The 11,177-nt window shown below is 39.5% G+C and overlaps 2 protein-coding genes across 2 annotated transcripts; both read left to right on the top strand.

The window, feature by feature from the left end:
• Nucleotides 1-3,558: 3,558 nt before the first annotated feature.
• LOC308333479 (E3 ubiquitin-protein ligase TRIM35-like) lies at nucleotides 3,559-4,971 on the top strand (the record flags this gene model as incomplete). Its single annotated transcript, XM_080789914.1, has 1 exon — nucleotides 3,559-4,971. One exon carries the CDS (start codon nucleotides 3,559-3,561, stop codon nucleotides 4,969-4,971), a length of 1,413 nt encoding a protein of 470 aa, XP_080646040.1.
• A 4,514-nt stretch (nucleotides 4,972-9,485) lies between these two features.
• On the top strand, nucleotides 9,486-10,934 carry LOC308333487 (E3 ubiquitin-protein ligase TRIM35-like; the record flags this gene model as incomplete). The annotated part of the gene is made up of 1 exon (XM_080789930.1): nucleotides 9,486-10,934. The coding sequence occupies one exon, from the start codon at nucleotides 9,486-9,488 to the stop codon at nucleotides 10,932-10,934; it is 1,449 nt and encodes a 482-aa protein (XP_080646056.1).
• Nucleotides 10,935-11,177: the final 243 nt, after the last annotated feature.

The raw sequence follows: 11,177 nt of genomic DNA on the forward strand, positions 1-11,177 counted from the left end.
ACTTTTTTACTCACAGTACAGTAACAAAGTAGGCAGCAGAGACGAAAGTGTTGAGGTTCTCTCTGGGAGTAACAAAGATGGATAGGATCAGGAACGAGTACATTAGAGGGACGGCGCATGTCAGATGTTTTGGAAATAAAGCCAGAGAGGCCAGACTGAGATGGTTTGGACATGTACAGAGGAGGGATAGTGAGTATATACTATATATTTAGGTTGGAACTGCCAGACAAGAGGTCTCTAGACAGAGGAAGACCAAAGAGAAGATTTATGGGTGTAGTGAAAGAGGACATGAAGTTAGTTGGTGTGAAAGAAGAGGAGGCAGAGGACAGGGTGAGATGGAGGCAGATTATTCACTGTTCACTCTTGTGGAAAAGAAGATACAGTAGTAACAAAGTATGCTAATTGTAGTTCCTTACTTCCCAGTTCCCAAATCTGAATAATAATAATGCATTTTATTTATAAAGCGCTTTACATTCTTACAAATCTCAAAGGTTAAAAGCATGGCAAAATAAATAAAATACAATAAAAGAAGCGTAAGCAACATCATAATCAGTAAAACATTTTTTGGGAAAAGCTTTCTTAAAAAGGTGGGTCTTAAGTCCATTTTTAAAAGAATCAGTGGACTGTGGTGCTCTCAGGAGGTTCTTCGCACACAACATTTGTAGACAAGGTTATGCTGAATATAACTATGAGAATCTTTGTATGAGTTTATTTCACATAATTTACGCACAACGGCAAGGGAACATTCTGAGAAATTATCATCCCCCTTTAATTATGCTACTGTATACTGTGTTCCAGTGTACAGGAATCAATTAAATGCATCCACTGTGTGAATGGGGAAGACATTGGAATGTAAAAAATATAGACGTGTAACACCAGCGTTGCATGACTTTAGCACTGTCAACTATGCAGTCGACTATTGTAGGCTTTGGCTTTTTAAAGGGACCAGTTCCGATCAATTGCAGCCACCTGTAAGTGCTTTCTTAGAGTGGTAGAGAGTAGGGATGCATTCCACATTTAAAAAAAAAAACCCTTGTCCCTCAATAACTAACCTTGTAATGTAACATTACAACATAACATGATAACAGATAAAATAGTATGCAGTGGTGATTAATCGCAAATAAGTCATCAGTTTTGATCTGTTCATGATATACATTATACAGTATACCTTAAGAGTTATATTCCATATTAACATACGACAACAGGGTAAACATAGCCTGAGTCACATACATAGCCAATGCTATGGTCCAACTATGATTCCCGAGTGTGGCACGGGTCAAATGCTGAGAACAAATTTCACATGCAGCAATGTATGTGACAAATTGTTTTAACCTTTAACCTTAACAGTCTCAGTCAACTTTATCTTGATGCAAAGGAAACAGGTTCCCCGATCTTGACCTCACTTTCACTCGTATGAGGAACACTGGTCTTGGCGAAACCACAAACTTCCTGTCTGCCTTAGACAGCTGCATCTAGAAAAACAAGTCCTGTCAGCAGCTTTGAATGCACAGTGATTCATTTAGTTAGTTTAGAATTCAAGATTTAGACATTTTAAATGTATTGCATAAATGATACTCCTTTAAACAGACATTCTAAACATATCTGTTCACTTCTCTCCTCCACACAGACACTTACATTCACACATACATGTATACCGTTGTGCAGAGTGTAGACTCAATTTCTGGTTTGACTTTGAACCAGTTTGCACATGCACACTCATACACCCGCATAAACTTCACATGAACTGTACACACAAACTCGGTATCAGTGTATTATGATCTCAGTACGTAGTATTCTACTGTATCATCCTCATCATTCAGTACATTGACACAGCAACATGCTGGAGGTTAGACTGATAATTCCAGGGCCAGAAGGTCAATTAAACAATGTTCTTTGTTTGCTTATGCTCTCTCTGAGTCATGTAACACTGTAACACTTTTGAGCAGTGTTACAAAAGGTTCTCCAGGTGACGAGAATGTTAAAAATATATTAATATAATTTAACTACAAAATGATATGTTTATTATATATATTTGTAATACAGTATGTGAAATCAGAGACTCGTTAAGAATTGGAATACTAAAGTCCTAGATGTGTCCCGATATGCCATAAACTGTTATTATGTCTTAGTCAAGTAACATACCGGTAAGTCTGTTGAAAACTGAGAGGCTTACAGAAAGCAATCTCAGATAAACAACCTAACTTGAAAGAACTAAACCTTGGTCATACTGTAGATCAGATCACCTTTTTATACTGAAGTACCACCTCAGAAAAGATGTCTCTCCAAGTACCACCATAATAACTGATGTTAAAATACAGGAGTGTAGGCCTGCCCCATCCTATGCAGCTATGCACAGTTAATTAACACAGGAGGGAAATATAATTTATTCGTTTTTTTTATAAGACAATTGTTGTCTGTTCTGACGAAACTCTGTCTAATCCTTAATCAGCACAACTGATGATATTTCTAATGTGATCAATCCAAATGTTAACGGCTAGTTGTGCTGTCATGCCCCTTTACGCTTATTTCAACCAATTGCTTGGTCAGAAGAACTACCTGTAGTAATATAAATATTTAATTCCACTTTTGGTAGGTACCATATACCACCAGTGTACCACAGGTTGAGAATCACTGCTATAGATGCACATGAGATTTATTTATTTTTCTTTGAGAATCGTTTAACTATTAATTGGTTTATTTGGACTTGCAGTGATGTCAAGCAGTGTAGTGGTGTACACTGTGGTATTTCCAATTGTCAGTACTTACTTACTTCTACTCCACTACATTCAGCTACAAATATTATACTTTACTCCACTACATTTATTTGAAAACTTTATACTTAAGTATAAAATGTACTTTTTCCACCATTGTTGTCATGGGTTAAGTGGTGGCGGGGCTGTTAACCAACAGTCGTCCAGTACAGTTTCTGTGTTGGTGTGTGTGCCCAACCCTCCACTCTTATTGGGCCATCAGACCCCCTCTGTGAGTATTTAGCAGGGCTCTGTTTTGTTTGGTGTCACTTTAATGTGTGTTCATTGTTGAGCTGATCTTCTCTCTTCTGGACTTGGTGAAGTTATCAGGTATGTTTATGATTTCACAATTCTTGTCTTAATTAATTTGACTTGCAGTGATTAGTGATCAGTTGAAGAGCTATGTGGGGGACAGGGTATACTCAAATTCAGTTTGCATCTGCTACTACTACACTTACTACTAAGGGTATGTTTACACCTAACTTTGGCTTTTTTGCAATGGTTTTCAGTTTGAACAAGAGAGCAACAAAACACAAAAACAACCACATAGGCAGAGTTAGGTGTTACCGCACCATGAGACCATGCTTGTAAATAGTAATAAATATAAGTTAATTAAATGCGTTTAAACTGGTTTAAAACTACGTTTCAATTAACTGAATTCATATGAACGTTCCACAATATTAAGCCAGATTTATAATAATAATTGCACTACTATTAATACTGCGTATATTACCACCACTGCTCCTCATAATAACAACACTGTTGTTTCTTCTACTAGAACTCAATGCAACACCAGGAAGCAGACAACATGGATTTCTATTTGACTCGGCAGGAAGAGGAATTCACCTGTCCTGTGTGCCGTGACATCTTTAAACACCCTGTTATCCTGTCGTGTAGCCACAGCTTCTGCAAATCCTGTATGCAGCAATGGTGGACAGGAAAACCATCACACAACAAGGCATGTCCTGTTTGCAAAACAAACTCCTCTCTGGATCAACCTCCCATCAACTTGGCGTTGAATAACCTGTGTGAGAACTTCTTAGAGGAGAGAAGTCACAGATGTATGTCTGAGGTTCTCTGCCCTCTACATGATGAGAAACTCAGGCTGTTCTGTCTGGATGATGAACATTTGGCATGCCTAGTGTGCCAAGTTTCTGAAAAACATGCAGGGCATAAGTTCAGACCCATTTACGAATCTGCAAAACAACTCAAAGAGGACCTCCAGAAACCACTGGAGACTTTACAGGAGAAACTAGATGACTTTAAAGCGATTAAAGCAGGATATCATCAGACGGCAGAATATATTAAGGTGCAGGCCCAACACACTGAGTTACAGATTAAGAAACAGTTCAAGAATATTCGGGATTACCTACGCCGGGAAGAGAAGGCCAGAATCACTGTGCTGAGGGAGGAAGAGAAACAGAAAGGTCAGATGTTGAAGGAGAAGATTGAAATGCTGCGCATAGAGATGGTGATTCTTTCCAACACCATCAGAGATGTCGAGGCAGATGACATCTCATTCCTGCAGAACTATAAATCCACAGTGGAACGAGTCCAGCGCACACTGCCAGATCCAAAGCCAGTTTCAGGAGTAGTGATTGACGTGGCCAAACACGTGGGCAACCTGACCTTCAGAACCTGGGTCAAGATGAAGGAGATCGTCTCCTACACTCCTGTGATCCTGGATCCCAACACATGTGTCTTTACGGGATTCATCCTGTCTGATGATCTGACCAGTGTGTTGTACAATGAAGATGTGCGCGAAGAGCTTTTTAGCAACCCAGAGAGGTTGGACTACCTGCACATCGTCCTGGGTTCAGAGGGATTTAACTCAGGGACTCATAGCTGGGACATTGAAGTTGGATACAACAGCTTCTGGGAACTGGGGGCGTTAGAAGAGTCTTTCCAGCTAAACAGAAACAATGGAGTAAACGCGGGTATGTTCTGGTGCTTAGGGTTTTGGAATGGTAGATACACCGCAAGCTGCTCAGCAGGGACAGGGACTGTTGTCTCAGTGAAGCAGAATCCCTGGAGGATCAGAGTCCAGCTGGACTGGAACAGCGGAGAGCTGTCCTTCTCCGATCCTGACACTAACACACACCTACACACCTTCACACACACATTCACTGAGAAACTATTTCCATGCATTTCTACTATTCACCATCTCCCTCTGAGGGTGTTGCCTGGGAATGTACATGTCACTCTGGAACACCACAGTTAGCAACTCTACACAACACATCACCAAACATATCCACATCAGTTTCATTTGAATTACTATTACCGGTACCTTTTTATGATCAGCAGTTCAGCACCTTCTTTTACATTTTTTTACATTTTTTTATAATGTTTTTTTTTATGTGAGTATTTGATATTACTGCCTACCTGTTTTTCTCCACAGTTTTTATTCCAGTGTAGGCATTGTGTTTATAATAATTTCAGGGGGTGGTATAATGGCCAGCGACTACCCTTTGGTAGTCATTCTGTAATGTTCATTGTTGTCTTGTAATAAACATTCAGATTGATTTATTTAATGCTTGATCATATTATTTATTGACAATATACACAGGACAGAGGCACACAGAAAACTGTCATGGGGATAGACACAAGAAATATTATTTCCATCATGGTCCTCTCTCTGTGTGTGTGTGTGTGTGTGTGTGTTTCATATGAAATACCATTTAGAATCATGAGGTTATAAAAAGGGAATTTGATGTTATGCATTTCCATATTAGTTAGGGACCTTAGGGTTAGAATCATGGCTGGAGAAACTAAATAGAAACAGTCAAATAGTCATTAGTTTACATGACAATATGATGAATACATGGATTTACCTCACTGGCTGCATAAGGGGAATGAAGGGAATGGAATGACATGAAACCCATATGAACAACAACAAACGTCAAAGTGTAACAAAAACTAATCGCATCAATTAAACATACAAATCAAACATACACCTTAAATGTTGACAAAGAACGTAAAACATTGGTTCAGAAACAAACAAACAAACCTTGTTAATGACACGCTTCTCTCAAACAATTCATGTCCTTCCGTCTACACGGAGGCTTGACAAACAATGTTGTGAGCCATTGCTGGTTCAACACCAAATAAGGGCATGGCACCGGACGTGACGTAATTACAAATTACCTTTCCCAATAATGTGAAATAAAACAAAATAATGACAGAAACATATTTCTGGCAGCCAAAGTATGTATGTTGTATGTAAGTTGAAAGTACTATACTGTGGTCTGCTTGCTTTTTTATGTGCGTGTATATACTGATGTTGATGGTGACATAATTAAGATATGTTTCAATGCCGGGTCATGGCTGTCGATGGTGACGTAATTAGGATATGTTTCAGTGTCGGCTGAATTATAGGTTATGTTGTATGTATACGTGTATGTATATCTGAAACATATCTTTATCACGACCACAATACTTGCGCGCTCTGCTTGCGCAAGTAATAAGATGCAGTGGTGTCACCATAGACTGTAAAAAATATGGACAAAGCGTTCTCTGGGTCTAACATGAACGTAAAATGAAGCCTGTCAGTCCTTGTTATTGTAAGTCGCCATCGTTCTAGATCCGTTTTGGCCCAGCTGGCCATTGGCTGGCCCAGACAACGAGGCTGGACTTCCCCCCTTCTTCTCTGTTGGTTTTTATTTTGACTCGAGTGGGAGGGGAATCCCGATCATAGACTGTAACGGTGGCCACGCCCCTCAGAACATACCCGACTTTATTGTCATTTTTTTAATAAATGGGACCATAATTTTCCAAAAACAATATTATGACTTTAAACTAGTGACTGGAAGCAGAAAGTATTCATGACCATGTTTATTAAGGTAATACAGTCTAGGTGAAGTTGGGCCCAAATACATGGACTTCTATGAGGTTATGGGTTTTTCTGGGTCCAATGACAGCGCCACAACAGGCCATTATATGAACTTTCAGGAAATCCTGATTTCCTCAGTGGCTTCACAAAATATCTGTCTGACTGCCCCCCTGGGTGTCACATACAAGTGAAGTCCTTCACCACACCCTTTTCTGTTCAATCATGTGCAAATTAGGTTTCTATAGTGACTTGATTGAGCATAGCTGCAGAGAGATACTTTGTATCACTTCATTGTACTTACACTATACCCAACGTGAATATTGAATTTACATGATGTTAACAAAGTGGACAGACTATTCAAATTAGTATCAGATTAATTTAATTCCATTCTAATGAAATGGCCCATAGCTTAGTGCTGAAACAGTCCAGAAACTGGATGGGAGATGATTGATGACCGTTGATGGGCTTGTCTAGGTGTGAAATATACCCAGATTAGGAGTGACACGTTGAAGTATTTCCTTCTAGCCTATTCATTTTATTTTGGTGCTATCCGGCTATGTCCAGCTTTTAGTTTAGTGTTTATCCTAACACAAACATTAAATTAAATGTCATTGGCCACTTTTACGTCATGAAACATGGAATGCCATTGACAATGAATGGCCCGTTTTGAGTGTTTTTGCAAACATTACGTAAATTGTTATTGGCCGGAATGAGATGATGAATATATAATCTTTATTTCAGACTGGGGTCCATATCACACAAAAAAACACACAAAAAGACAAACAACATGGGAAAAGGATCAAAGCGAGCAATTAACACAAAACAGTACAGTAGTGCATATAAAAGTACTGACCTACCTAATCAGCAGCAGGCTGTTGAGCCAGTGCTTGCGCAGCCTGGACGTGACCCGGTAACAGCTCTTCATAGGGTTCGTTAGTGCCACTATGATACTGTTACTAGACACCTCCAGGCGTAGCATAAAGTTGCATCACGTGTGGGAACACCAACCGAGGTAAACAACTGACTGGCACTGTGCCACCTAGGAACACGGAGAAGTAACCTCATGGCATTGTTATATGCCACTGTGTTGTATGCTTATTACTCTTATAATACGAGAATGTATTATAAGAGTGCCCCTCAATTCACACAGGTTTGATTTTATTACATTTGATTTGGCAATCGATTTGTTTTCTCATGCCAATAATAGTCCACTTGCCAGAATGTGAACCCATAGGCATGTTGACTACACCAACGTGTTAACATCTCTTCATATAATTGGTCCTCACTAATGTTCATGATAAAACACCACAATTTTTCCTACTCAGTCTGTGTCTCATAGGAGGACTTTGGACAGTTCGGACACCCGTCCACCAGTGACATCATCATTAGGCATATTTTTTTTAAAACAAGATTTGTTTTAAAATATATTTAGATTTGTATTATCGAATGATGGCTTCAACTTTTGCATTGCAACTTTTCAGGAAAAGAAAGCCATTTCTATTAGCTTGGATTCACCATTGATGATGTCACTGGTGGACGGGTTTCTGAACTGCCCACAGCCTTCCTATGAGTAGGAAAACATTGTGGTATTTTATAATGAACATTAGTTCGGACCAATTATAGGAAGAGAAGTTGAAAAGTGGTGAAGTGGTCCTTTAACAACCTATAAGGGGGGAAAACTGCTAAACTAATGCTTGTAATGGATTCAGCTTCTAAAAATGGATTCAGCATCATGAAAACCCCATAGTTTGACACATCACATGCTACATAAAGCATGATGAAATGTTGAATGTTTGCCTTCTATAGGTTGTTAATGGTATGGTCACATAGTGTGCCATATACAAGTTAGCATCCGGCAGTTTCTACATGCTGGGGACCCATACTCAACATTTCTAACAAAAAACCTTGGTGTAGTCAACATGAGTTCACAATGGGGCTCTATGGGCTGGCAAGTAGACTATAAAGCTTAAATTGAATTGAGAAAACAATTGTGTGATACAAAAAAAATACATTAATTCATTGTGTTGGTTGTCAAATACATATCATGTCTTGGGTAAATTGATTAACTTTACAATAATGTATTTTATTGTTCCTTATATGGGTTCAAATTAATACCCCTCCACGAAAAGGCCTAGCTGTCCTGACCCCATATCCATCATTTATACATTATGGATAATTAGTGTGGACTTAAACTGTTATTCGTCTCAACTATTAAGCTTTAGCTTTTAGTTTAATATTTCTGGCATATAGAGACATATTAGTTTTTACAACATATTAGCCACAGTTTGGTCAGTTTTCCAGAATAGTCTAGGCCTTGAATACTAGAAATATAATAGAAACATAATGGGTAAATAGTAAATACAGACTTTAGCTGACTTACTGGAATGATGGATGAACTGTGTTTATAACTCAAATTAACAACTTTGAGAATTGTTTGACTATGCAGTGGTGTCAAAGGTTAAGTGGGGACAGGTACAGTTTCTGTCTATTGTTGGTGTGTCCCACCCTCCACTCTGATTGGATCATCAGACCCCCCTGTGAGTATTTAGCAGGGCTCTGTTTTCTTTGGTGTCACTTCACTTTAACGTGTGTTATTGTAAAGAGCTGAACTTCTCTCTTCTGGACTTGGTGACGTTATCAGGTATGTTTATGATTTCACAATTCTTGTCTGTTTTTTGAAGGGATATGTGGGGTATCCGGCTCAAATTCTGGTGCTTGTAAACTATGTATTCAAAGTGCAACTTAGTTTAAACAAAGTGTCAACCAACTTAATTTCTGTGAAAGTTTAACAGTAATAATGAATAATAGTAATTAAACAACTATTACTACTAGCACCACCGCTACTCATAATGCTAACATTGTTGTTTCCCCTACAGAACGCAACGCAACACTGGTGATTTACAGCCATGTCAACCGCAGGGGATATTCCAAAGGAGGAAGTAACTGGCAACATGTATTCCTATTTGACTCGGCAGGAAGAGGAACTCACCTGTCCTGTGTGCCGTGACATCTTTAAACACCCTGTTATCCTGTCGTGTAGCCACAGCTTCTGCAAGTCCTGTATGCAGCAATGGTGGACAGGAAAACCATCACACAACAAGGCATGTCCTGTTTGCAAAACAAACTCCTCTCTAGATCAACCTCCCATCAATTTTGCGTTGAATAACCTGTGTGAGAACTTCTTAGAGGAGAGAAGTCACAGATGTATGCCTGAGGTTCTCTGCCCTCTACATGATGAGAAACTCAGGCTGTTCTGTCTGGATGATGAACATTTGGCATGCCTAGTGTGCCAAGTTTCTGAAAAACATGCAGGACATAAGTTCAGACCCATTTACGAATCTGCAAAACAACTCAAAGAGGACCTCCAGGAATCACTGAAGACCATAGAGGAGAAACTAGAGGACCTTAAAGAGATTAAAGCAGGATATCATCAAACAGCAGAATACATTAAGGTGCAGGCCCAACACACTGAGATACAGATTAAGAAACAGTTCAAGAATATTCGGGATTACCTACGTCAGGAAGAGAAGGTCAGACTCACTGAGGTGAGGGAGGAAGAGAAACAGAAAAGCCAGATGTTGATGGAAAAGATTGAGAGTCTGTGCAGAGAAATGGTGACTCTTTCCAACACCATCAGAGATGTTGAGGCAGATGACATCTCATTCCTGCAGAACTATAAATCCACAGTGGAAAGAGTCCAGCGCACACTGCCAGATCCAAAGCCAGTTCCAAAAGTAGTGATGGACATGGCCAAACACCTGGGCAACCTGACCTTCAGAACCTGGGTCAAGATGAAGGAGATTGTCTCGTACACTCCTGTGATCCTGGATCCCAACACAGTCTTTACTGGATTCATCCTGTCTGATGATCTGACCAGTGTGTTGTACAATGATGATGTGCGTGAAGAGCTGTATGCCAACCCGGACTACCTGCATGTGGTCCAGGCTTCTGAGGGATTTAACTCAGGGACTCATAGCTGGGACATTGAAGTTGGAAACAATAACTTCTGGGAACTGGGGGTGTTAGAAGAGTCTTTCCAGATAAACAATGGAGTTACTGGTTTGTTTTGGTGTTTAGGCTTTAGGAATGGCACATACACAGCAAACGCAGCAGGGTCGGCGACTGCTCTCTCAGTAAAGCAGAAACCCTGGAGGATCAGAGTCCAGCTGGACTGGAACAGAGGAAAGCTGTCCTTCTCTGATCCTGACACCAACACACACCTAAACACCTTCACACACAATTTCACTGATAAACTATTTCCATGCATTTCTACTATTCACCATCTCCCTCTGAGGGTGTTGCCTGGGAAGGTGTGTGTCACTATGGAACAGGACATGTATGTAGGGGAGCAATAAGACAATGTACTACCTATTACTTATTACTTTTAAACAAGTAATAAAGTTACACTACTTATTACTCCCTGAGAAAAGTAACTATTATATTATATTACTTTTTTCTCTCGCCCCCAGTAATTGCATATTTTGTCCCCAAAAGTCTTACTTTGCATTTTCAACATGGCTGTTTTTCATGTCAGTATTGGATATCACTGTTTTTTATTTTATACGGTTGATAGTTTATTTTTAACTTTTTCCCAGGCA

This window comes from Protomyctophum bolini (assembly GCF_963924005.1).
Source record: "Protomyctophum bolini genome assembly, chromosome: 2".
Taxonomy (NCBI): domain Eukaryota; kingdom Metazoa; phylum Chordata; class Actinopteri; order Myctophiformes; family Myctophidae; genus Protomyctophum; species Protomyctophum bolini.